Consider the following 27,372-nt stretch of genomic DNA (forward strand, 5'->3'; position numbering starts at 1 on the left):
GGGTGTCTACTTCAAATGAGTAATGCCTTTTCTCCTTGGCAAGTGAATATCAGAACCATTGTGTTGTACAGCAATTTTGTTTGCAAAATCCCCACTGCTGTGCTAGTTGGATGTGTTATTGGATTAGGTATGGGCTGAGTCATGTCTTTCAGTGATTGTTAAGAGCCTCCTCTTTTCTTTCATGCATAAAAGCAACTGACAATTCACCTGCGAAAGCACAATGAGATTTTAATGGAGCTGGAGAATGGGATCAGGAACTCCCGCAAGCTGGAGACCTTCTGCAGAGATTTTGAGCTACAGAAAGTCTGCTATTTGCCTCTCAATACCTTCCTCCTCAGGCCTTTACACAGGCTTATGCACTACAAGCAGATAATGGAGAGGCTTTGCAAGCACTACCCTCCAAGCCACATGGACTTCAGGGATTCGAGAGGTAAGAAAGAGAAAAGACATCAGTTCCTGGAGCTGGGAATGACATGCAAATCCATTAGAGGTGTATGGCTGGAGGAAAGGAAAACATTTTTTTTAAGCCTACATAAAAAGAGGATTGAGTTGCAAAATCCACCACTCAGAGCACCATAAGCAGTAGGATTAACAGAAGGATGTTCTTCTATACACATTGTGCCACAGTCTGGACAGGTGCTTGGAATAGAATTCTGCTGGGGGTTATTAAACACACAGAAATGACAGCATGTTCGGGAAGCCTCTTGAACTGAAAACAGTTGGAAGGTTGGAGAGAGCACAGGGAACATAGCATATGTGCTTCTGTTGTTCCTAGCTTTCCCTAGAGATCCTCTAATAACACAAAATACTAGCCCAGGTGAACTCTTGGTCTGACCCAGTAGGGATGCTGTTATTATATCTTTCAGTGTTATTTGTCTTCTTTTCCAAGAATACAGTTTGCTCTGTTATCATTTCCATGATTTGTTTCAGGAGCTCAAAGCAGCCAGCATGGGTTGGTTTTGGATTTAGGGTTGTTTTGTTTTTTTTTTTTTTCCCAAACATGAAGAAATTGCCCTCCTGTAGCCTGAACTCACTGCCTGCCATTTCCTTCTGAGGGTTTGTTCTTCTTCCCCTTTGCATCCACCCCTCACACCCGTGTGTCCATTATCTTTGGTGCATTGCTGCAGATCCATGGAAGAACTCGGGCAGGGAGCAGTGCTCAGCACAACTGCTCCAGGCATAACATGTGAGCTGAGCTCCCTCAGATTCTCTGGGATGAGACCCCCAGCAGGCAGTGCAGGGAATGCAGAGCCACCTGACCTGTGGCAGTAGGAAATGCCACAGAGGCCTGTGACACTGAGGGCTGTGTGACACTGAGGGCCGTGTGACACTGAGGGCTGTGTGACACTGGGGCCTGTGTGACACTGGGGCCTGTGGGACACTGGGGGCTGTGTGACACAGGTGCTGGCCAAAATCTCTCTGCTCCCTGAATGATCTCAGAGAAGGCAGTGAGTAGTCCCTGCATGTCTTTCAGCCAAGGCTGGGGTGTGAGGATGATGCATCCATTCTCCTCTCCCTGAATGTGTCCATTCTCCTCTCCCCAGAGAGTGTAGCAGGCTGATTCCTGCTTCACTTTTGAAATGGATATGAACATAGGTTTCACAGGTGAAAATAAGACAACATTGTGCATTGTGACTTAGAGACCCCATCACTCTGGGATCAGTTTCTTACTTAAGTGTTTGCAGACTCTTTTTAAAGGTCAGAGTCTAAAGGAAGCAAAAAAAAAAAAGTGAATTTAATCCCAGAAGAGAGCATGTCTCCCACTAGCAGGTGGGTGAACTGTGTACTGAGCAATGATGAAGGAAGATGGAGCCACTGTTGCCGTTCATGGACTGTGGGTTTTTAACACAAATGGCTGTAGCTGCTCTCCTGGCACTGCCAGCCCATGTCTTTGGCCCATTCAGAGCCTGCCCACCCAGCCAGGTGTGCTCCCACACATGATGGCACAGGGTGGTGTCCCTGGAGAGAATGGAGCAGAGCCATGATGTCACTCAGTGGTGTGCAGCCCTTTAGCTGTTCCCGTTGATGGGACTGAGAACAAACCCCAAGATTGTATCATTTCAGGTGTTTGCCATCTGAAATGATGAAATAAGTGACACTGCCATTTCCTGCTCTTTTCAAATATGGACCTGACCCAGTGTGCTGCAAGCAGGGGGGAAAATGCATTTTTTTGAAGCACAAAGAACATACCTAGATTGATCAGAGTTGTAGGAATTTAAGTCCTTTATGAGAATCCATTTGTTGGTGCTCTGGATTGGCTAAAACAGGGCAAATTTTTGGGAGGTAGACTGTCTGTTCTTCACAACACTCCATCCCATCCACTGCATAAGATGGTGTCTAGAGTTTGTGTGGGTTTTAGTCTGCCTGGGTAGCTTTATGCTGTAGAGGAGAAGAGTAGCACAAGAGGGTTCATGATCTGGGTACTGCTGGCAAAAGCCATATTTCTTCTTGAACATTCTTGTAAATTTTTAATGAGCACTTTATGGATTTGTCCATCTAGCTGCTTTGGCTGAGATTTCTGAAATGGTGGCTCAGCTCCATGGCAATATGATAAAGATGGAGAACTTCCAGAAGCTGCATGAACTGAAGAAAGACTTGATAGGCATGGACAATCTGGTGATCCCCGGAAGGGTGAGTAACAGAGTTGTGATTAAGATTTGATACCATTTCAAATCATTAGGTATGTTTTCAAAACCTGTTTATTAGGGCACCTGTGAAATTCCCTTTTATCATTTGAACCTGTTTCTGTCACCAAAACCTCTCAGATGTAAACACAATAATGCCAAATGTCATCATTTAACCCCAGCCAGCAGCCAAGATCCACACAGCTGCTTGCTCACTGCCCCAACAGCAGGACCAGGTGGAGAGTCAGAAGGGTGAAAGCAATCAAGAGAAGTCATGGGTTGAGATAAAGACAGTTTAACGAGGAAAGCAGAAGCCATGCACACAAGCAAAGCAAAACAAGGAATTAATTCACTGCTTGCCAAGAGCAGGCAGGTGTTCAGCCATCCCAGGAGAGCAGGGCAGGTGTAATGGGGACTTGGGAAGACAAACACCATCACCTCAAATGTTCCCCCTTCCTTCTTCATCCCCCCACTGTATATACTGAGCACGATGTCACATGGTCTGGAATGTCCCTTTGGTCAGTTTGAGCCACCTGTCCTTGCTGTGACTCCTCCAGGTTCACATGCACCTCCAGCTCCCTCACCAGTGTGGCTGTAGGGAAAGCAGAAAAGGCCTTGGCTCTGTGTAAGCCCTGCTCAGCAATAACAAAAACATCTCTTTATCACCAACCCTGTGTTCAGCTACTTGTGCCCAGCACAAATCCAGAATACAGCCCCATACCAGCCATGATGAAGAAAATTAATTTTACCCCAGCCAAAACCAGCACACCGTAGAAAACAGCACCTTTAAAGTAGGAAAAGGCAATCCTCTTTATTACCTTTTTATTGACTTTTAAAGTTTTGTCTTTTGTATGGATCTGTACTGTTTTAGGCAATTCCAAACATCTTTTATCACAGAGGCAGTAAAAGTGTAGCATTTATCACAGCATTCAGAGCTTGAGCAGTTGCACATTTCTTCTTCCTGCCCTTATTTTCTTTTCCCAGCCCCTGATGCTAGAGCTTGATAGATTAAAGGGGAGTAAGGCATTTGTGCTGGAAGAACTTCAGCCCTTTCACCATGCCTTGCTTTGAAACTCATGGCTCTGGGGAGGAGCAGTCTCTTCAGTCTAACTGTAACATTAGGCAATAATTTTTGAGACAGTGTTGCCCTAAGTAAACACTTTTAATTGTGCCATAAGAATACCAACATCTCCTTCTTACTTATCATGCCTTTTTAAAATCAAAAGCTCATTTCAGAACAAATGAACCACACTGTAATATTTGTAGCCTTTTTTATTTTCTTAGGCACATGTATCTGTGTGTGCAAACTTGACAGTTGTCTCTTGCTGAAGTAGTTTCCTTCCCAGTCCCTTGACTTCTGTGTGTAATACACAAAACCAGAGCTTGCATTGAGTTTGATGTGCCATTGGGAAGGCAGTGCTGAGCACAGGTATTTCTGCATTTGTGGCTGTTCCCCACTCCCTCCCTTTACCTTTTCCCTGTCTCCAAGCAGCTGCCACAGCTCATGTTTCTCTCTAGTGATCCACAGACTGTTCACATCCTTGGCAAGTCCCTCAGGACATTTCACAGCCTCTGCATCTCTCTATCACATGAAATTAAACGCTGTCATCGGGTGTTTTCTGCTACCCTAGTCTATTTAAAGTCTGAGCAGTCTTCCTGTCCTAGGAAGTTCAAGGAAAAGGCAGATGGGGGGCAGAAGTTGTTTCCCTGCCAAGACAAGAAGCATTGGCCACCACGCTCTGGCACATGCCCAGGCTGTTGCTGCTTCCAGCCGTTGGCTGTTCTTCTGGCTCTGACTCAAGTCCCTGCCCTGGTGCAGGCAGGGCTGGGAGGCAAATGCCACTGTAACCCCATCCTCTGCAGGCTGTCCAGAGCAGGATGTCTGGTGCTGCTGAGCTGGTTCCTGTGCTGCACAGGAGAACCCCCATGGCTGGCTGTCCTTGCAGGTGGCAGTGACCTGCAGCTGCATCCATGAGCCCCCACCGCTGGCCGTGCTGGTGCTGAGCCTGCCTGGGACCCTTGGGTGCTACCACATGGCCCCAGTTGTGATCAGTACTCCTTGGTGGCCAACAGCAGCTTCCAGGAGCCCACTGTGGCACAGGGATAAACACCTCTAGCCACTTTTCCACCCTTCAGCCCCCAGGCAGTGCAGGTGTGGGGACTGGACACACCAAAGCAAGCCTAAGGCATTTGTAGTGTTTCTCTGAAAAGGTTGATCTGAGCCAATTCATTCCTAAATGCAGGTGGTTAAGTGCTTTATACAGGTTTTTACATCCGCAGTTATGAGTAGAATGACCTTCGAAAGACTGTAATAAATAAATATGAACCTCTTAGCAGAAGCTGGAGGGAGTGACAGAAAAATTGTATTTTCATGGCTTTCAGAGAAATATAAGAGTGAGTTGCTGCATAGTTCACAGTAAACATAGGAAATCCAGCATTTTGAAATTTTAGATGTGCTACTTTTCCTCTGTTTCCATCCCTAAACATTCTGAAACACTGTGGTTTGGATTAATGTGCTGTATTATATGACATGGATGGTGCTGGGATAACTCATACTGCCAGACAAATGTCTTTCTTTGCTGCTAGTGGTGATGTTGTGTAGCTGGTTTTACACTGCAGTGAATGAGAGCAGTGTGTGCCATATGCACCACAGAAAATTACCAGTGGCTAACCAAGAACACATATATATCATTAGTTTTTATGTTATTTGTGCTGTGAAAAATACTCATTAAAAACTGGGGAAAGAGGGGGCTGTCTGAAGGAGTTATTGTCAGGTAAAAACAATTTTGCTTACCTGAATTTTCTTAATATGAATGAAAGGAGTTTATCCTAAAGACACTTACAAACAGGAATTATCCTATAAATTAGATTTCTAACATATTTAATAAAATTAAAAGTCTTGGTCACTGAGAGTCAAGTCATTTGTATGACCAAGAAGTCATATTTCTGTTTATATACTAAAAAAAAAATCATAATTTCTGCAGAAGATAAATTTTTGTCTTGTATTTGTTTCCCACAGGAGTTTATTAGGCTGGGCAGTCTTAGTAAGTTGTCTGGAAAAGGTTTACAGCAACGGATGTTTTTTCTGGTAAGCAAGAAGACGATTTTTCTTTGTACAATGAAATGTAACTCTGGACATCTACTAGACATAACTGTTAGACTTGAATTTTGAATTACAGTAAGTATTTTAAACAGCCTTATTTAAATTAACATAGTACATCACCCGTGCAGCTGGTTGTTAAGAACTTACATTTCTGTTCAAATCCAATCTTCTCTTTGTAACTGCTTCTTACAAAGAGAAAACTATTTTTGATATGACAGTGTGAATATAATGATAAAATAATACCTCCTTGCACCTTGTCTTAAATAAAAGCAGCATCATTACAAAATGAAAAGTGGCACCACATGGGATAGTGATCTTATTCAGAAAAGATAGAGTGACTCCTGGTGATATGAACAATAATTCATATAATGCTCTCAGAACACATCACAGAACCAAATTTTTCCATAAATCATCCAGTTCCAACACAAGTTCCCAGCATGTTGATGGATCTGCCTGTACTTGGAGATGCATTTTGCAAGTTTTGTACTAGGGAGGTTTGTCTCCTCCCACCACTTTGATGTTATGGTGATCCCACTCACTCTCTGATCCACAAGAGTCCACTGGATAAAAAGAGTCCTCCTCTCTTTTCTTCCCAGCCAGCTGATTTGCTCACAGCTCCTGCTGTTACTGCTGTTGTGCCCTTGGTGCTGAGGCCTTGGGACACCCAGCAGGGTGCACAGATTTTTTAGTACACAAACCCCTGAAGAGTCAGTGCAGTGTGGCAGAAGAATGCTTCTTTGGCTCCTTGTGTGCTAAAGGTGAAGGCAGTGGCTGTGTAGAAAAGCTTGTGGGTGTGCTAGATTTTACAAGGTGTTTGACATTTAATCTTTTAAATAAGCCAAAGATATAACCTGATAAATCTACCTGAGTAGGATTATCCTCTGCCTTTAAAGGCACTGAAGAGGAAGCCTCAATGAATACGGTGCCTGTTTTCTTGCATACCAACAGATACTAGATGATGCCTTGGTTATAAACATGAAAAAATCTGAGAACTAGACTCTCAAGTCAGTTGCTTTTACTGTCAAAGAAATCTTTTACCTGTTTTAAGCACCAGAATCTATTTGGAGGTAAAATCCCAGGTCAGTACTGTGAGATTCCAAATGCACATATAATCATTGGCATAATTAAATCCCCCTCTAGTGGCTGATCCACAAAGTTTCATGAATTGCTGCTGCTGCATTGTAGAGGTCTGTGGCAAGAGCTCTGTTTCACACCACAGAGTGTGATTTTCTTGATGTAACCATCTGGTTTGAGAAAAACACCCTTTGACCCAGGTGGCCCAGTGAAAATATTCGGTTCATTTTATGGCAACAAAATGCAGGCAGACATCTGACATGCTTTGGACAGCTGTTGTTACCTGCAGGAAGCTCTACAAATTGAGATTTTCGGTCTCTTCACTTTGGTATTTTTAACATGAAACCATCTACCTGGAAAAAGGTCTCCCAGCTTCCTTCTTAATATGGGGAGTAGAAGACAGGCACTCTGTTTACAAGGGCTGAGTTGGACACACCTCTTGGGCAGGTTTAACTATCTTTTCTCTCAAAGCAGGAGAAAACACTGGTGAAGGACACACCTTCCACAGCTTCAAAGTGCAGCAGAGTGTGAAATGTATGAAATGTACTGCTCTGTTTCACCACTGTTGTGGCTTGGTAGTTCTGACCCAGAGATCACAAAGGGAACATTAGAAGGCATCAAAAAATATCCAGTGGAAAATTATGGAAACATTCCTAAACCTAGCCAGAAAGGAGGGCAGGGAAGATAACAAGTGCTAACACTAGGTAGTGGAATATTGTGGAAGCCAGTATTTTGGATTAATGAATTAGGACTGCCATATAAATATTCAACTTTCCTGTATTCACTGTTCTCTTTTAATTTTTTTTTCACATACATACATGCCAGCCAACACCATTCTAATGATGCTTATCCTTGCTTTTCAGTTTAATGATATCCTGTTGTACACAAGTAGAGGCCTGACAGCATCCAATCAGTTTAAAGTCCATGGGCATCTTCCACTGTATGGCATGACAGTAAGTATTGTGAGAGCTTAAGGGATTCATGCTTAAGTGGCCATTTGTGGTCCCATTTAATTGCTTGATGGATTTCTGCTGGGCTGAAAACAGCAGCAAAGGGAGGTGTTCTCTAAATCTCTTGGGTTCGGCATCTGTTCCTGCAGCCTTCTGCACAGAGGTCATCACATAGCAAAGTGAGCCCCCTCATTTTTTGTGTGTAATACAAAGATTATGTGTAATACAAAGAATTTGAGCTTTCCATAAACAGGAAAATGCATTTTTGAGGGCTGCTTCCTCACAGTACAGACTTCTTGAACATGATTCTTAGAAGTAATTCATCCCCAATTCATTATAGATGCACGCAAGACAAGTAAACAGTAGCAACAATCTAATTTCTGTTAAAAATACATTTCCTAATGTTTTCAGTTCTGTATCTTAAAGCCAAAGTAGTGGGAATCTGGCAGCAAAATGTTATTTGGAGCTCTTGTTGCAATTCTTCTGGAAAACAGCCATTTCAAGCCAATAGCACCTATTTACTTCTTCTTGTGTTGTTCCAAAAATATTTTTGCTGATTTCAAAAAGATTTCATTCCCTCCATTATTTTCAATGGAACTTCTTACTGTTTGGTATCAATTCTTTGCTGTTCTCCTGAGAATTGAAAAATTGTCACTACCACAGTAATTGATTTTCTCTAAACATTTGCAAGGTTTCAAGTTTTACCTAGCATTTCAAGGAATCTACTCAGTGGTTGGTGGCCATTTGGCCTGGACTTGCTCTCAGCAGAACTGTGCTATGCTACAGCTCCCAGAGCACTCCCAGCATTTAACACACTCTTTCGTACAATAAATCACTCTTCTGATAAAAATACTGCTATTTTCTTGGACACAAAGCAGACAAAGTCATGCTTTTGGTTCAAGATGTTGTTGCAGAACTTACTGTTTTTCCAGCTTGCAAGGCACTGTTTTTTTCCTCAATACCTACCTCAAATTTGTTTGTGAGCATTTCTCCTATTTTCTTTTCCCCGATGTTAAGAGCTCATTCAGTTCACTGTTTCACCTTAAGAAATGTGTACTTCCTGCAATCTGACTGCATTTGGCCTTTTACCTCTCAGATGGAGGAGAGTGAGGAGGAATGGGGAGTTCCTCACTGCCTGACACTACGAGGTCAACACCAGTCCATCGTTGTTGCTGCAAGGTAATTCAGTGGAGACAAAGTCCACATGTGAGTTGTATTTCTCTGCAGCTGTCACAGTGGGACAGAGAGGCATCATTTTGTTTGTATTTGCTCCTAAAACCATCTTCTCAAAGGTATATTCTTTCCTGAAAGCCAGTTGTTAAGAAAAAAGTGGATGGGACACAATAGAGTAGCAATTGTGCAAGCTGGAACCAAAACTAAGTAATCAGGGAGAAAAATGTAGCATCTTGTGTCTGAATTTATTTATTTCAGTTTCAAATAAGCTCAGCTTGTGTCTGTTTCTTAGAGTTTGCTTTCAGCTTGTATGAAAGTGAATAAAACCTGAATTTTCATTGTTAGTTCCCGTGCTGAAATGGACAAATGGACTGAGGACATCCAGATGGCAATAGACCTGGCAGAGAAAAGCAGTGGCCCTGCCCCAGAGTTACTGGCAAGCAGCCCACCTGACAATAGTAAGTAAATGCCAGAGTAGGTTTTATTCACTTTTGTCAGTATGATTGGTGGCTGCTTCTAAGCAAAGTGGTGAGAAGTGCTGGCCACAAATCAAACTGAGACATTTGAAGTTGATTTATACACATATATATGTATAGATATATTGAGATTTGTGCCATTTTAATGTTCTTGTTGAAGTTAGCAAAAAGTTTCATTGAATAGAGAAGTGACTTAAGCATAATGGTTCCAGGAACTATTTGGGCAGTGCCTGTCCTTGGAAGGTATTAAAAACACCAACAAAGCATGGCAGTTAGCCTTTAATTCTAACACTTGCAGAGACACAAATTAAATATATAAAATATAATAATCTATTTAAAGTCTGCACAAAACTATTTCTAAAATGGTGTTTTAAAATTAGTTCACAATACTGCGGACAGAATTGATTTGTTTAATTTTTCCAATTATATATGTTGTTGCATAGAGGAAGAAAGATGCTTTTTCCCTGCATTTCATAGAGTCTCCTGATGAAACTACTGTAGACCAGGAATCTGAGGACGACCTCAGTGCATCCCGCACCTCACTCGAACGTCAGTCACCCCACCGTGGCAACACTACGGTGCACGTCTGCTGGCACAGAAATACCAGTGTTTCAATGATCGACTTTAGTATTGCTGTGGAGGTATCTGCCTCAGAACCACCTGAACTGCAGCTCCAGACTCGCTTTTCAATGACAATTTCCTTTTTGCTCCTCCTTTAACAAGTACACTGTTCCCTTGTCTCCTCCTGGGAAGTTCCAGGCACGGTTATTAACCTGCCTCCTGTATTCCCAAACCATGGCATGAACCGTCACTCAAGCAGCACAGATCTGCTCCTGTAGTGCACCTCTGCACAATCAGTTAGAGCAGTAATTTTCATAGAAGCAACTGTAAAAAAAAAAAAAGCTGATGGCCTTCAGAATGTACAGCAGTTCAAACTGTCTTAATGCTTTCAGTTACAGAGGCATTAAGTCATTGCTCGAGCGGAAAGGATATTGTCTTTAGCTGCTGCAGCCAGAGTTTCAATTATGTGTATTACTAACTTACTTTCTTTACCTAGCCATCTTTTCTGGAACCTTGTCTCATTGCTCAGTCTCATCTGCTTTTTCTTTATTTCCATTTTCCACCTCAAAATAAACCCCTTTTTTTACCACTCTGATCACAGCTAAGCCAATTTGATACACATTCGTTAATTCTGTACTCGACAGCCAAGGTGCAGACATTGTCTTTTCAAAGATTGAAATGAAAGATTTCTAGCTCAGTGTAGGTTTTAGGATGAAGTAGTAAGCCTGCTGAGGTGTTCCCCCTTCACCGAAGAGAGTCCAAGGAGCTCCGTGTACTTTATCATGGCCCTCAGCAAATGGAAATTTATGCTCTATAAAAATGGAAGAAGGAGTCTTAAAGCTGAGTGGATCTGCACTCACATGGCAGCCCTCAAACATTAGGCTACCATTGCTCTAGAGAAGAGATACTGATGCAGAACACAGTGATGTAAGGACAAACATATCCACAGTTTGTGTAACTGCCTCTGTTTTTAAACAGGAGTGAGTTTGTTGCTGAAGTATGACAAAATATTCATGCTAAAAAATGCTGACAGTAGAGCCTCATTTCTGTCTCACGTAGGTGGGATTTTCCATTCTTCCTATCCTTATATATCCTGCAAGGGAGGAATAGTTCAGCACAGGACAAGGTCTCATATTTTTCCCTAAAGCCAGAGGCCTTATTATAAACCGATCTAGAACTTATACCACTGACTCATTCTAATGATTAAAACATGTAGTTAGGCAAATCTAACTAGGTCTGAGATCAGTGTTCATTGTTGCTCATTTTTGTTCCTTCCCTGTGCCTCCAATGAACACAGAGCAGTGAAGACCAAGCCACCCTGGAGCCATGCGTTGTTCTGTGAAACATCTCCAGCTCCACTGCTGCTCCATGCGTGGCAGGGCCCGCTCATGCTCACCTCGTCCTGTCGGTGCCTCTCACTTCAGCATTATCGTTTATTTTCTTTGTGTCTCTCCCTCCTTTCTGTCTCTCTCGTGGTAGAAGAGCCTCTCTCTGTCAGTGACTGTTCCTCCCTACCTGCTGGACTGATCAGTGATCAGCGGCCTGTTTCCATTTCATATGTCTGCTGGTACCGAATGCAAAGCCTGTCCTTTTATGATATCCTCCAGAGTAATGAGGTAACAGAAAATTAAGGAGTACACCTGTAACTTAGGGCAGGGAGGCAGTTGTCCAGATATCAGAGAACAGGATGAGTTAAAGGAAAGGCTTTAATGCATATCCAAGGCTGGTGAAAGCAGAACTTTCTAAGAATACTTCATTTGTAGTAGCTACACCAGGAACCCCAGATTTCGACTATTAAGCTTTACAGATTGTTAGCTTCTGCATTAGATAACGAGAATGATGTAAACAGCTACTGTGATCCAGGCAAGAGCCCTACAGTCAACAAGGAATGGGAAATCCTTGATAATTCACTGAGAACCCCCCGTCATTTGCAAGGAACAATGAAGCCTGGCTTTCTGTCTTCATTATATGAAGAGCAGTTGCTTCAACCAGCCATTAAATACACGTACTTGGTTATGGCTGTCTCCTCCTTTATGTTAAACTATCCAAAATCCAGCTAAAATTAAGGTGAACAGTCCTTGTTTTTGAAATCTTTGAAAAGTACCATGTGAAGTCCCTGGGTACAGAGACCTCAGTCTCTATCTGCAATTCTAAAGTGTGTCATAATTTTCCTTTACATCACAAACTCATGTCAGACTTTCTGTTTCCATTATATTTAAGTACCATTCTAAAAGAAGACAGTAGGATTAACAAGACTGAGGTTCAGTAACAGATTACCAAAAGCCACCTCAGTTGATAAAATAATTAGTGTAGTAGCTTTGAGTTTTTGGAAGTACCCAGCTGAAAACAAAAAAATATGTAAAGTACTGCTCAGCAGTAGAAAAAGGCAGAAGAAAAGTACGTCCAGTCAATTGCTGAATTTTCATTTACAGCCAGGCCACATAAAATCAGATAAAAGCAAATAATTTTTCTTACAATAACTAAGATGCAGGCACCTTTCACTGTTTTACTTGACTGCTTTTGATCTGTTTCAGAACCAATTGTCTGGAAATCTGCTAAGAAAATTCAAAAACAGCAACGGGTGGCAGAAGCTTTGGGTGGTGTTCACCAACTTCTGCATGTTCTTCTATAAATCGCACCAGGTAACCAATTGGGCAAGTGTGAGTGGCTGGAGGTGACAGTGGGGGGTTCTTTTCCAAAGAGGCAGCTGAGAGAAAAGTGGGTATCAATCAGGGATGCTGTGGCTGGAGCAGCAGGTGCACTGGGCACAGCTGCACACACAGCCTTCGCTGCCACTGGCACACAGCAGGGCTTGTTCTCACTGCTCTTGGGCCAGTTCTTTCCTGAAGCTCTCAGCAGGCACAATGCAGATCATTCTTGAAAGCACAGCAGAGCTCACCACTGCTCAGAAACTGTGGTACAACTTCAAACCAGGCTTTTATCACTACAATTAAAAATTTAATAGTGACTTACAAATTTTGTTTATCATTACTGACACTTAAGCCAAACAAGAGAACAGCGGTCAATGATTTAATCTACCTGAGCAAACATCCTACTGCAAAACTAGGGGATTTCTGTTTAGAATCTCTTGGACTCCTGAATCTGTTTGAGCAGGGCATAAGCACAAAGTAACTCAAGTTGCTACATTATGCATTGTTATAGAAATCCTAAATGATGAAAGAAGGAATTGGAGGATATTCCACACGTAACAGAGATAAAGAAATCGTTTGCCATGCAGTAACTGCACTTCAGCAGTGACCCTGCTGGGTGGCCAGCACAGCTCTAAAGGAGTGGGAATTTGCAAGCTGAGGATGAAGCTGGGTGGTGCCCTACCAGTGGCAAACGATGGAGCATTATATTCATCAGTGTGAAAGCTGTGAAACTCCAAGATATTAGCCACCTTTCCTTCAAGGAAATACTGAGGGGATCAACCTGCAGCAGATCCTTATGCAGAGGGTCTGTAATGATGATCAACTGAAACTACCAGACAATTAATCTTATTGCAGTTCTGTAAATCTGGTATTTTTCTGCACATGTGTAGAAACACAGTGATCTTTAAATGAGGTTGTATCTGCTTTCCATTTACTTACGTGCTCTCTTTATTTAAGGGCATTTATCTCACAGCACTTTCCATCATATCTTTTCAGGACAATCATCCTTTAGCCAGCCTTCCTTTATTGGGATATTCACTTACCCTTCCTTCTGAATCTGAAAACATTCACAAAGATTACGTGTTCAAGCTACATTTTAAATCCCACGTGTACTACTTCAGGGCTGAAAGTGAATACACCTTTGAAAGGTAAGTTTGTTTTTGAGAGAAAATTTTTGTTAAATTTCAGGAGCATTCTTTCAAAGGTTAGTAGATACAAAGTTTATTAAATAAGTTGGTTCAGTAATACAGGCAAAGTGGTTCAGCACAACTGGAGAAAGTTTTTAAAATTATGAAAGAAATTTTAACCCTGATACTGCTAAAATCAAGTGATTGGTTGTGATGCTATGGAAGCAGTAATAGTAATTACTGCAAAACCTGAAATTATCCAGTCAAAATTCATCAGGCTGGCTGTGTGGGGAGCCCCATGCCTCACCCTTCAGGAAGCATGTGAACAGATCACAGGACACCTCAGTAACTCTTCAGAATAGCTTTGCTTCCTTTAGTACAACTGCATGGAAAATCCACACCTGAAACAAAATTCCAATTTTTATAGAAGCAGCTGTTCCTACTACATATTTATGCCACTTCACCGTGTAATTTTTACACCTCCCACTGAACTTCAGATAAGTGGAGAGTCAGGGAAAAGGCACTAATCCTCCTAATTTGTGGTTTGTCATTGTTCATACAGGGAACTAATTTAGCTCTTTTATATGAAGCATGAACATGTCAAAAATCATGATGTCTTCATCAAAGAAAGCTGCTCTTAACCTTTAGCCATGTCAGTCCAAAACTATAAACAAGGCAAATTGTTGGAAAGTGATGATAAAATAAAAACACAAAATGCCTTTATCAGTTCTAGGAAAAAGAAGCATAAATTGCAGCTAAAGTACCTTTTTTTTGCTCTCAGATTAAGAATGGTTGGTCTCAATTGCTCATTGCTTGGACCACTCAGGAAAAAGATACTTGGTGTGTGCAGAGCAAGTAAAATCACTATTAACTTCACAAGTTTTGGGACCCATACCTGCTGTTTGGGACCTGCTGTCTGTTCTCTCTAAACCTCCTTATAGTTTTCAAGTTGCCTTGAGACAGATTTAGGGGTGAAGTAGGAAGATGCTCCTGCAGGCACTAAAAATCAAACTGTACAACTAATAGCACAGACTGTGCCTGTCAAGAAACCCTCCCCTGGGAACTGACCTTCCTTCTGTTTGTGTCTGTCCTGGTGCCTGCTCACAGGTGGATGGAAGTGATCCGAAGTGCCACCAGCTCTGCCTCTCGCGCTCGAGCTCTGAGCCACAAAGAGCCTCACGCCTATTGACGGCCGAACGAGCCGCTGGGGTGATTGTCCAGCAGCTGCTGATTTTCTAGAGGACATTTGAAACTCTTTTTCTCCCTCCAATTTTAGAAAAACTTACACTTTGGTAAAAGAAGAGAATTGAGTATGGTTTTGCAGAAACTTTCACAATTCCTCAGCAAAACTGTTCAAGTTCTCTGAATATACAAACTAGCTTACCATCATCCCAGTGGCTGCGGTTCATTTCATGTCTTGTATTTTGTCATTCTGTGCTGTTTTTAGCTTGTGCCAGTATTAAAATATTGTCCTTATTAGAGTGCCAAATGCCAAAAGACGTTTTGTTGCCTCAAAGATTGCACCTAAAAGAACTCCCAGATGACTGAAATATGAAAACTTTCTCCTCTGAGGCAAACACTATTTTCTTCTCTTTTCATAAAAATATATTATTTTTTTTTACCATGTTAATCTGTAGACTGCTGGGCTTTTAAATGTAGATGGATTTTCACAGTATAGAACATAATTATATATACAGCAAGCAGTCTAACAGGAATGAGATAACTTTCAGATTTCATGCTTTTTCCCCCCAGTCTTTCTACATTTAATCAGCAACGATTTACTAATTTTCTATGTTTAACAAGGAAACAGTTGACAGCTCATTCTCATTTCCCTTTGGGGTCACAAATCCATGTGGTATAAATAAAGTATAGGGTTCTTACCTAACCATTTTTTTGGTGCAAGTTGACCAAATCATTCATCTGTTGGCTTTGAAAAGTGAGTACTACTTGCAAGACGAAAAATTTTTAAAATAATCCAGTGCAATATTATTTGGGCTGTTAATGTACTGTGAATGGTTATGTACAAGGAGAAATTAAAGGCTGTGGTGACATTCTGCTGTTTGTTTTACGAACTTGAAAGAAAACCTGTATGCTACAAGAACTGCAGCTATTTGTGATTCATTTGTAGTGTTTTGGTAACTAAATTGCTCTAAGCTGGGGGGTACTGCTGAAGCCCCGAGTTTTCATCCTGCTTGCTACACATCCCAAATTGACTTGCAGTTTATTGTTGGAATTTCAGTCTCTCCCTCTCTCCCCTGGGGCTCAGGCAGACAGAGAGTGACTCACACAACCTGCAGCAGAATTACCCATTTCGTATGCCTAACTTCAACATCAGCTGGCTCCGCATTTTGGATCAATTGGTGGCGCTGAGAAGGCTGGCAGCACTGTATCTGCAAGGCTTAGATGCTTTCCCTTGTGCTCTGAGAAACACTGTCACTAGGGTGATGTAAAACTTCCACGGGCAGAAGTTTGCTGTGCTGGTAGCACCCATCACCATTACAGGCCTTGGAGGGAGCATGGTGCTGAGCAGAGGGGGCCTGAAGGTCAGTGTGGGAAAGGAAGCTGGGCAAGTTCTATCCCTGCTTTTTCTTCATCCAGCTACTCGCTCTGTTAATGGCTTGTCTGTGTGCGATGTGTAAAATGGCTTCTTACAGCTTTGCTCACAACAAAAGGGAATAAAATACCTCACACCACCATTGTACATATGCCTGTTTCGAGACAGTAAAGTGTTCTTTCTGTTACCCCAACCCCAGACATACCTCTGTCCAAGATGAGGATGGGCTCCAAACCCTTTAGGACAAGCAGCAGTCCTCACGGCCAAATCCAAGCACATCCTGCCAAAGGGAAACTCTTTCCAGAGCATTTCCTTCAGCTGCAGGGAGACCTTCAGCCCCCTGGGCAGGCAGAGTGCTGCAGCTGCTCTTTGCCTCAGCTGGTGCCCCTGGCTCTCCACACCAGTGCCATAATCACACCTACCCTGGAGCACTGCCTCTGGCTAAGATGTTCTGAAGGACAGACTTGGAATGTAGGTAGGAAAATCTGAAGCCCATTTTCTCAGCTGCAGGTCCCACTGCCTTGTCCATTCTGAGCCTGTCACCCTGCCCTGTAGTAACATACAGGAATTCCAGTGCTTCAGGACTGTCCAGGAATGTGAGCACTGATCTGCATAGTGAGGAGAAGAGGAAATAGCACAGCACAGGTGAACAACAACTCAGCTGCAGCCATACTGGTCTGGGAAAACAATGCTGGAAAAGCAACAGCACTCGATGTTGCTATGAGGTAAAACGCTGCAGACCTGGTCCTGCCAAAAATTATTATTCAGTGGTAAAATAGTACCTTACAAGACAGGGCCCTGCCTCTTCCCTTTAGAAGTGTTGTCTCTAACAGTGAAAGACTTTTTTTTTAATGGAAATTATATTGAGGACCATGCCCTTAATTCAGCCAAACTGAATTTTCATTTAGAACCCTGGGGCCTGTTGAATAGAATGTTCATTAACTGCTATCCGCTGCAGTAGTTTATTCTGAGCTCTCCAAAGAAATCAAGTAACACTTTTTCTCATTAAGTTTCATTTTTACACGAGGTGAATTTGGAAAATAAGGCAAAGACCAAAATACAGTGATCTTTATTTTAACAGCAGAGACCAAGCTAAGCTGTGGGTGCAACTTTTAGAATACCCACCTAATCACCATTTTTACCTTTTTGTATTTTTCCTATAAAAAAAGCTGCACACAAGCCTTTTTTTTTATTCTCTCCTAGTGTGATTTTTTATTTCTTTTTAAAATGGAACCATTTGAACTGCTGTCACCTGTCAGCATTTTTCTAGGTGTCTATTCCCAGGGTTAACCCAAAACTGAAATGATAGTAAGAGAGTGAAATCACTTGTCATGATTCTCCTATCTTGGAAATGGGCAGAGTCCACATGTGTGAATAAAACTCAATGTACTAGAAAGCTCTAATGTAGAACCACTTATTTTTAATCCTGATTCACATCACAGCACTGCCTGCTCAGCCCAGCAGGGCCTGCAGAGAGGGAGGGTCACTGTGTGCCAGGTCAGGAGCTATCACTAAACACATCTCTCTCAGCTGCAGGCAAACCTCAGATGGGGCACTCCAGGAGATTTGCTGCTGGTGTTGTTATTACTCACCATGAAATAGCTGCCAGTTTCCAATAATGGACAAATAAAAACAAAACAGGGATTTCATTGCCTCAGGAGGTAGCTCCACAGGCAAAGGGATCAAAAAAGCCTGGACTCCTGTGGTTTTTTCAACAAGATTAAGCATCTCCACCATTTATCTGCTGTCTAATTTAACCTCTGTTAAGATGTGTTTGATAATATACCTCAAACCTACCTCTTTTCAGAACATTTTATTTGAACAACACTGACACCTTAATGCCTTTGTAAATTCAGCTGAAACCAGACAAAAATGACAGACTGAAAGACAAGTCAGCAGGTAGGGGAAAACATGCTGTGATTGCAGAAATCTTGATGAGTCTCTGACTAAGGAGGAAGAAAAATTTGTTTTAGAGACAAAATCAGGTGTAATAGCCTGCCATTCCATCAGCCAAGAAAGAGGATCAAGAAAGACTTGAAAAGCCCAATCTTGCCCATTCTTTCTTTCTATACAGGACCAATTACGTGGTCTTAGCCCTCAAAAGCACAGTTACCTATGTGCAGGCAGATGCACAACTCCATCTGCTACAGCACAGGGGCACTGCCCGTGCCCTGGGGCACAGGAACGCTGGTAGGGGACAAAATAATTGGCATGTGCCACACATACAGGTTTTAGCAGCAGAAAATAGTAATGAAGTACAACTGCTGGAGTGCAGCTGTCACAGAGTTTGTCACCAGGTAAAGGTGCAAACCATGTAGTTTGTTGTGAGCACTTAATCAGTTTCACTGGGCTGGCAGGATGGAGGCTGCAAGGTGGGTTTTAACTCACTGCCATCTGCAAGTGCTACAAATTCTGATTGCCATAAAAAAACCCAACACTGTTTAATGACCTTTCGGCATATCATTGCTGACACATGGGCAATAACTGCTCTGGGAGCCCACAGAGCGTCCCCTCGAGGGAAGGGGCCCTGAATCTCATCTCACTGACCACTCAGGTGGCAACATTTCATGAAACTTTTCCTTCTTTATTTCTAGGTCACGTAGTTTACAAGGAGGTTTACTGTGTTGGTGTAGAGTGACAAAACTAAAATTGAAATACATGGTTATAAACAGGCAGCAATGTTACAGTAAACAAGACACACACGTTCATGGTCCTCTGTAATCATGCATTAGAGGTGGCAGGAAACCCTTGCATACAATTTGTCCATGGCATGCACTCAGTGCAGTTCCCAGCACATCTGCACAGCACAGCTAAAACCAGGAAACACATTTGTGCTATACCTTCAGCTCCTCCCCAGCAGCCTACAAAACCGATTTGGAATTGTCCTGATCTTTGCATGACACCTGTTCTTATCAGCACTCTGGATAACCTTCCAATGGTGACATTTTTAAAGGCAAAACATATTTCCTTTAAAGTCAGGTTAGTGTAAAACTCCTACAGACTGGTACCACACAGTTTAAAAAGTAACACAGAATGTCACAGAAAGTAGTGAGACCTAAAGAAGACATTGCCCAACTACATTAAAAGCACATTAAGAGGCAGGTGATGGGGTGCCAGGCTGCAGGAGGATGGGAACTCACACTGAGCCAGCTGCTTTGCAGTGAGGTGCCAACACACCCAGCCTCACCTTCCCTCTCCACCTGCCCCTCTTGCACAGCAGGGGCAGAACACCCCAGTTAGGGCATTCCACAAAGATCAGTTCATCTTCTGTTCCCACAAGCTCACACACAGTGATGGAGCTGCAAAGGAACCGTGGCACTGCAGAGTGAAGTCACTGCTTTGTCACTACACAGAAGTGTTCTGTGCCCTAGCACATCATCCTTCAGTAAACTGCACAGCAACCACAAAGTGCAACTGCAGAGAAAATTAAGGTAAAAAAATAGATCTGAGAGTTATAAAAAAGCAAGCCTTCAGTTCAAATAACTGATTTTATTGTTTTTAAACAGTGAGTTTATTTACTGCCTAATCATGAAATCCCTGACAAATAAGCAGTTCTACTAATTTAAGGGTTTGCATAAATAGGGATAGCTTGTCATTTAGTATAGTCAAGACTGAGAGAAGTACTACCTGCACAGAAAAATCATCAGTGCAACATCGTAACACAGACATGTTTTAAGCATGAAAAAAACCTCTCAAAAATATCAATACACTTCTTTTCCTCTGAGAAACTGAGGTGGTGCTTCTTTCAAATGAAGCTCCTCTTCTGTTATCAATATAGACCTGATTTTTAAAGCATCAATACTTTTTAATAGCAAATGATTGTACTTCTACATTCAAGATACAGCACACTTTTTTTTTCAGTGAATCTCAATTTAAGATAGTCTATATTTAAATAATCTGTATATTACATATAAAAATACACATCTCTACCATAAATGAGGTCTTGTCTTCTTCTAAATGCCCAAGCCTTTTGGCCACCTGCCCTCACCACAAGTCTTACTCATCTTAAGCTCTGACACATCAAGTAAATTCTACTCAGAGAAGTACTTCCTCAACATACAGTCCTGGAACACAATTAAAATGCAACTCAAAACACATATATATAACTTTTCAAATGAGTGTTCAAAGAGTGTAGCTAAGAATTTAATTCAACTTGCTGATTGATAAATTCTTGACATTCAAGCCAGCAGCATAAGTTTCAACTTCCCCACTAAGTCTCAGAGTTCTGTGCATCTCCAATTAAGCTCACTTTAATTTCCAGTCCTTACATTAACAGATGACTAGGGAACAGCTTACACTGATCAATTTACATTTCCAGTGCAAACACACCTGTTGATTTCCTTGTGCAGTCACAGCACAGGGATCTATTGAAGGCTGAATGCTCTCATATTGAGACGTCAACAGGTAAACTTCCATTGCACTGCATTCTGATGCCCATTTCACAAAAGCAGTGCTAAATCTGTTTCCTCAAAAGTGAGCCTATCCATAACACTTGAGAGCACACTAAACAACATAATTAAAACTATTAATCTAAGTGGAGTTGTAAAACATTGCTCAGACTTTAGCATTGTTCAATTTATTTTAAATTTCCTTAGCCATAAAGGAAACCCATTACCTCATTAGGTTGGCAAATGAGTAATGCCTGAAAGCATGGCCTCAAGATGAACACACACCCACATTTCTTCCAACTGTTGTTCCAACCTGGGCAGAAGTTTACTAGCTCTGTTAGCAAGACAGTGTCCTCTTACTGTTAAATTCTTAAATTAATAAATTAAGGCTATTAATATGCATAGACTAAGGGCTACCATGGTGATAGAAGTCCTGGAAGGAGACCTCACCAGCTTCCACAATGGTTAGAGTACCTGGGTTTCTTGTACCAAGCAAGGCAGATATGCCTGTATTTTAAATGTTAAGCCTTTCTGTTCCAAAGCTTCCATCCATATTTTTTTTAAAAAGTAAATATGTTAAGTTACTTCACGGTCATGCAAAGCATAAAGTCATCAATTTCCTCATTAAAAGAAGGCAAAAATGCTCTCTTAGCTACTGGAATAAGAAGAACCTGAAGTTAGTCTTGGTGAAACCAACCAAGGTGAACCTCAGAGTAATACTGTGGGGGGGAAAAAAATAGCAGCTACCTAATCAACTGTGCATACAACTAATGGACTAGTATTACTGTTTCCAACATCTATCACACCTGAAGTCTGCTATCTAGAAGCCCTCACAGGAATAGTGGAAATCTTGAAATTCCGAATTTCAAGAAGTAACTCTTCTCTGGAGAGGCAAGCAGCAGGACCCAGCACACAGCACTTGGGCTGTTTCTCAGTCTCTCTGTCCAACATCTATCCATTCTGGTAAAGAGATGCACAGATCTAGGCAGCAAGACCAAACAGTGAATCTATGGATGATTTCTCTTTTATGCCAAAAGACATTAGTTTTAATGATAAAAATAGGCATGATAAAGAAATACTTGCCACTGTCTCAGAATCTACACCTTAAGGAGATATTTCAGTATAAATGAAGGGAATAAACATGTTTCACTTAAACATGTTCAGGTGAAAAAAAAAACCAACCTGTGTCTGAATTTCACAAGCTTCACAAATATCTGTTACTAAAACTGAACTACTTCAGAATTTGCATTGGCACAGTTTGAAACTGAAGATATGAAAGAACTCATTCTCTAGGAAAAACAATAATTTAAATTTAAAGCTTTGAGAGACCAGGTGTATGACATTTAAAACAACTAGAAGTAGTACCATAAACAGAAAGTGATGCTCAGAATATAAGTAAAAAGAAAGAAATGTTAGAGAAACAGAATAAAATTGTGTCTGTGCTGAGGTACAAATAGAAGGGTCTATAATACAGGATTAACTCTTTCAATGGCAAATACTTCACATACAAAAATCTAGCCGAGATTCACTTACCACATAATTCAAACTTTACATGTAATAAAGGCAAGGCAATACTCAGTTATGGCCTGTCAAATGTTTACCTCACTAACATTATCTACAAAAGCACTTTACCATTTTGTACACAGTGATTCCTTATGCACACTGAAAGGCTTTCTTTTAAAAAAGACATTATATACATATCTGTACACAATTCCAACAACCATGCTCCATCTCTCAGTGGAATTCTTAAAGCAAGATACCTGAGGTTTCTCAATATCTTCAATTTCTCTATCACAAACCTAAATATACATTTCAGATTTTACAAAAGGACACCTCCCTGGAATATGTGAATTATAATTTTAAAAAATTATAGCTTTAAGGAGCTGAAAAAGACTGCCTCCATCCAAGAGACTTCATTTTCACTCTTAGAACGTCCTTCCTCCCAAGGACTTTCCAGAGACTGAGAGGCAGAACAGCATTAGGGTGCACACCTTCAGTGCAGACACCATGGCATCTCTGCTGTCTTGGGAAAGCCAGGAAGGAAGAGCATGTCAGTAGGATGAAGAACTTCCTCCAGCTAGGGAATATCTGCAGAGGAAAAGAAATAGTTACTGTTGCAACTTTTAGAAAGGCATTCTACAAGAAGCAGCAATGAGGTGATTCCATTTTATGCTGTTGAAGTTCTGGCCTTTTTCCTTGCACAATGGCACTCACCACCGCCACCACACCTTCAAGGAAGAGCCTTGGAACTGAACAATCCTGATAGAGTATCACTGCTTTCCTAACAAACAGCAACAGCCTGTGCTCAAATGTGTTACTGAGCAGCACTTAATGATGGAAGAACATTCAGTGACTCCAACTTCCCTACTCTGCAAGCTTACATCAAATCTTTTCAAAATATTACTGGGCCAGGACAACTCTATCTCTTGATCTAAGCAGATTCTTAAATCATCCAAAGAAATTTAAGTACACCTTTTAATAACAGTTAACAATTTAAGTTTCCAGTAAACTTCACCAAACATCCAAAATCAAAACTGGAGGGGGAAGGTAACTGGATTCACACACATTACAGGGCAGCTATTCTGAGGGTCCCAGTTATTTTATTCAGACAAGCTTACAAAATCCAGTTCTAACCAATCATAAGGGGGAGTGAAAATGTAATCAGAAACTTGTTGTTGAAAACCTACCTTCAGGAATTAGCTATCAAATTGAGAGGGTATTATACTGAATGACCTAATGATGTAATAGAGCATACTTTTTGCAGCACTCAAACAAGAAGGAATCATTTTTTCAGAATTTGACTAGCCTCAAGAAACAGGTTTATCCCCAGGGGAAACCTACTAAGCTATGGAATGATTCAAGCTCATTTTTAGTGGGACTTCTTGCTATTCATTCTTTCACTCCCTTTCTGGAGTCATTATCCCATACTAGCTGGAATACAATCCCTGAAAAATAGAGAAAGTTCACCCAGATGTGATCCACTGACAAACATTCTCTATGAATAATTCTTTCTCTCCTAGAAAGAGAATAGAGTGCTTGCCTTCACTGCTCTAAGACATTATGACCAAGAAAAACAGTAACAGTCCAAGGAAGCAGAACAGAAGGAAAGCAATGCTAAACAGGTATATAAAGGGTTCTGAAATCTTTCTCACAGGACAAAAATTATGAATGTTTTTGTTGTGACAGAACAAGTAAGATGACTCCCAGCATCCCCAAAAATGCCCATATCTTGGCACTGTCTCCACATGGCCATTTTCAGCCTCAACTGCAGCATCAAGTCTTTGAGGTTTCTGGTTCCAGGAAGATCCTGTACCAGACTGATAAAAATACAACACTGAAATATTAGCTGATGAAAGACTGGATTCAATTTTGGAACCCCTAATGGAAACAACCGAGATGGAAGCTCCAGCAACTCTTTCAATTCTGCCAGGACCAAATGAGACAGGACAGGACATCTGGCATTGGAAGTAACCTTTCAGCACTAAAGATGCTGACTGGGCTTCATTCTTAACAGCCCATAAAGCAACAAACATGATTGCTTGCAAGTTTCTTGGCATTGGTTTTTACTGAAGGAGAAAGTGTCAGCCTGGAAATCCTGTGCTTCAGTCTCAAAGCTGTGAATTCCTAAACTTTACCAACCTGTGGTTAGAGACAGTGTAAGGAAGACACTTGCTCCGGGTGATCTTTTTCCATGTAGTGGTCCATGATTAATCATTGACATGAGTTTTTTCTAGTACCAAGCAATCCAATCTAGCTGCTGTGAATTTCACAACAGCTGTGGGCTCCTAGATTCAATGTTACATTTATAGCCTCTTCCAGCAGCAATTCTGACATTTATACCTCTTACCCTTTCTTGTGCAGCATTTAATGGAACAGAAAATTGATTATTTGTTCCTAACAAATTCCTAAGGAAGGCAATTTGAAAATCTCATTAAATTTGGCCTTTTGAAGTAAGACCAAATACTGGTTTTGGAGGTGTCACCCAAAGGCCATTACAGACTGTCTTGAATGAACAAGGAACCACTGACCATGTGAGTGAGGGAAACATAGACCAACTGAACAGTCAAGTTCTCCATGTGGGTAAAAGAACCTAAGAGTGACACAGAGTGCTCTCTGCAACACACACCCAGAAACCAAGGAAGTGTGTATCCCTTATATGAACTGCAAAGGGAAAAGCCTGTCCAGTCTCATTTGACACACAATATGCACACCAACAGGATGAACATGCATATGTGCTATCACCCAAAGCAAGAAATCAGAACTGCTGACACAATTAGGTGTTTTTCCAGTAAGCAAACACAACTGCACAAACTGCAGGCACAAGTGGTTTTCTTCCCCATTAGAAACAAAAATTAATTCTTCAATTCAACATAAGCCAAATATTTACAGAATCAGATTTGCAGTTTTCTGTAAGCCATACTGCAACAGTTTAATTACCTCTGAATCCTCTGCACAAGGTGTGACACCATGGTATCTGCAATGCCTGGACAAGCCTCTTCAGCTAAATAAACTGCCTTCCTCAGCTCTTCTATGGAATCTGTGTTACCACCACACACCTCACTCTTCTCTTTCAACTGAAAGGAAAGCAGGAAGAAATATAATAATGAGATATTAATAAGTATTTCTATACACAATATAATGCAGAAACTTGTTAAGAAGTGACCATCAGTGTTCACAATGTCAGCATTTGACTTTCATCATACACCCTCACATACTGGAGACTTTTTTCAAGCAGAAGTTTGTCTTTACTTATCAGGATGTCATTCATCTTCACACATCCTTTTCAACATGCTCACACTCAAAAATGACAACAAAGTATCCCAAGGGAAAAAAGCAGTATTTACCCATAGCTGTTAGTTTCAAGATGTGCTTCCTATACTTTAGTATCCATACTTGCACACCTATAGTTTATACATATACACTGCAGTCATTTTATCAACTTTTTAAATAATGGCATCTTCATAAATTCTTCTCTTATACCTCATATATTCTTTTTCAAAGTTGTTTTTAAGTATTTGGGGGGAGAGTATAAAAAATATAAAACTCAGAATGGGAACAAAAACCAGTTTTCAACACTGAAATTCAAAAGTGAAATTCTTGATGATCTGGTCCACAACAGTATCTTGGAACAGATCTTGAGCTTGAAATTTGTAATAAGACAAATACATAAACCAGTGTCAAAAATAGAATGCTGCAACCCAAATATTTACACACCTTTTACTTGTCATGTTCATTGCTTCAGGCCAGCATGGCTGATGTTACTACCATGCATATCAAGTATTGTGAGAAGCAAAATACAGATCTCAGAAGCAGACATAGCAAGCTAAAACTTAACACAGCAAGTTGAAAATGGGTAGTAGCAATCTCAGGTATCATTCATAATACTTTCCATTTCTTTTTCAGATAAACCCTGGAATTGTTAAGTTTTAAAGCTATAACTTACCTCTGCAAATAAAGGGGATATAATTGTAGACAGACATTGGGATAGAGGCCTCTTTGGGATATCCTTTTCCTTTAAAGAAAAAAAAAATCTGACCAATTTTATTTTTGAAAAAAAGCATCCTCATTGTATGCTAATTAAAGACAAAATGTAGTTCCAACATGCTACACTTTATGAAAGCTCTGTTTCCATATATGGAAAATGTTCTACAACATACTATTCCAAAGCACTGTGGAAAATAAAGGCTGAATTAAAATTTGAGACTGCAGCACCTCAAATACATGCAAGCTCAAAATTAGAAGGGAAAAAAAAAACCAAACCACAAACCAAAACTACCAAACTCCCACAATTCTACTAAGCATTAACTAAGTCATAAATGTGCTGATATTTACTAGGTTCATCCTGGATGATACAATATTTTTCTTCTATTTCTCCAGAATTTTCAGAGCCAGCAAAGCAACAACCTGCTGTGGCCACACAGGTTGCAGAAAATACAATGGAGCAATTCCTAAACATTCTTTATTCTAGGTTGTTTGGGTTTGGATTTTTTTTTTTTTTTTGACACAGGCACATTTTGTTCTTTGTTACATTGTACTCTTTTTCCTTAAAAGACCAAAATGCCTTCTCTAAAACTCTGAGCTAGATTTGCACTGCACTGGTTTTAGTTTACTATACAGAATGAGATTTTAAAAATACAATATTGCCTGGTCTTCCTCCAGTGCTTATATTTCAAACTAGAGAAATATTTTGGTACGTATTTTGTCAACTACAAAAAAAGACACATTAAAAGAATGCTCAAACTTCAAGACTTACTCAGAAAGTTTTGTGAAAGACAACTGTAGAAAACACATTTTTAGCAAAAGTACTGGAAGTTTCACAATATAAATGCTTTTAAAGGCATAAAATAAAATCACCCCACTAAATTATTAAAGCAGAATTATCTCCTTGTATTATGAAGTCAATATTTTGAGCACCTTATTTCTTTGCAACTCCAAAGGCTGGGCTGCTCCATTCTCTAGATTCTTGGGGTCTTTTTCTCTTATTGTAAAGATCCACTCTTCTGTGTCACTCCCACCTGAAGCCTGACCATCTGCTTCACTTCAAGGGAAAGGAAAAAATAAAAATCAATTTTTATTACCTACACCTTACTGCTGATGTTCATTAAATATATACACTAAATATAAAAACTCAGTAAAGACCAAGATCAGGATTCTATTGTGCAGGCCATTACATATAAAGACAAGTATGAAA

At 40.8% G+C, this 27,372-nt stretch overlaps 2 protein-coding genes across 9 annotated transcripts in view; one reads left to right on the forward strand and one right to left on the reverse strand.

Annotated features, from left to right (window-relative positions):
* FARP1 (FERM, ARH/RhoGEF and pleckstrin domain protein 1) overlaps positions 1-22,351 on the forward strand; it is a 207,937-nt gene extending 185,586 nt beyond the window's left edge. For 4 of the 5 annotated variants that reach the window (XM_005493217.4, XM_005493218.4, XM_005493219.4 and 1 more), the window contains 10 exons: positions 193-430; positions 2,501-2,631; positions 5,644-5,712; positions 7,665-7,754; positions 8,848-8,930; positions 9,270-9,382; positions 9,878-10,041; positions 12,496-12,603; positions 13,609-13,760; positions 14,847-22,351. In XM_005493217.4, coding sequence (XP_005493274.2) covers positions 193-430; positions 2,501-2,631; positions 5,644-5,712; positions 7,665-7,754; positions 8,848-8,930; positions 9,270-9,382; positions 9,878-10,041; positions 12,496-12,603; positions 13,609-13,760; positions 14,847-14,928 — 1,230 coding nt within the window. In that variant the 3' untranslated portion in view covers positions 14,929-22,351. Of the gene's footprint in view, positions 1-192; positions 431-2,500; positions 2,632-5,643; positions 5,713-7,664; positions 7,755-8,847; positions 8,931-9,269; positions 9,383-9,877; positions 10,042-11,440; positions 12,454-12,495; positions 12,604-13,608; positions 13,761-14,846 lie in introns of those variants that run through there. The other variant, XM_074535642.1, reaches the window with a different exon arrangement.
* The window catches only part of STK24 (serine/threonine kinase 24), a 57,008-nt gene continuing 45,129 nt past the window's right edge, over positions 15,494-27,372 (reverse strand). For all 4 annotated transcript variants that reach the window (XM_074535644.1, XM_074535643.1, XM_005493215.4 and 1 more), the window contains 4 exons: positions 27,096-27,219; positions 26,125-26,193; positions 25,119-25,255; positions 15,494-22,769 (listed from right to left, as the gene is read on the reverse strand). In XM_074535644.1, the coding sequence (XP_074391745.1) occupies positions 22,733-22,769; positions 25,119-25,255; positions 26,125-26,193; positions 27,096-27,219 (367 nt within the window). In that variant the 3' untranslated portion in view covers positions 15,494-22,732. The remainder of the gene's footprint in view (positions 22,770-25,118; positions 25,256-26,124; positions 26,194-27,095; positions 27,220-27,372) is intronic.

This window comes from Zonotrichia albicollis, chromosome 2, assembly GCF_047830755.1.
Source record: "Zonotrichia albicollis isolate bZonAlb1 chromosome 2, bZonAlb1.hap1, whole genome shotgun sequence".
In the NCBI taxonomy this organism is placed as follows: domain Eukaryota; kingdom Metazoa; phylum Chordata; class Aves; order Passeriformes; family Passerellidae; genus Zonotrichia; species Zonotrichia albicollis.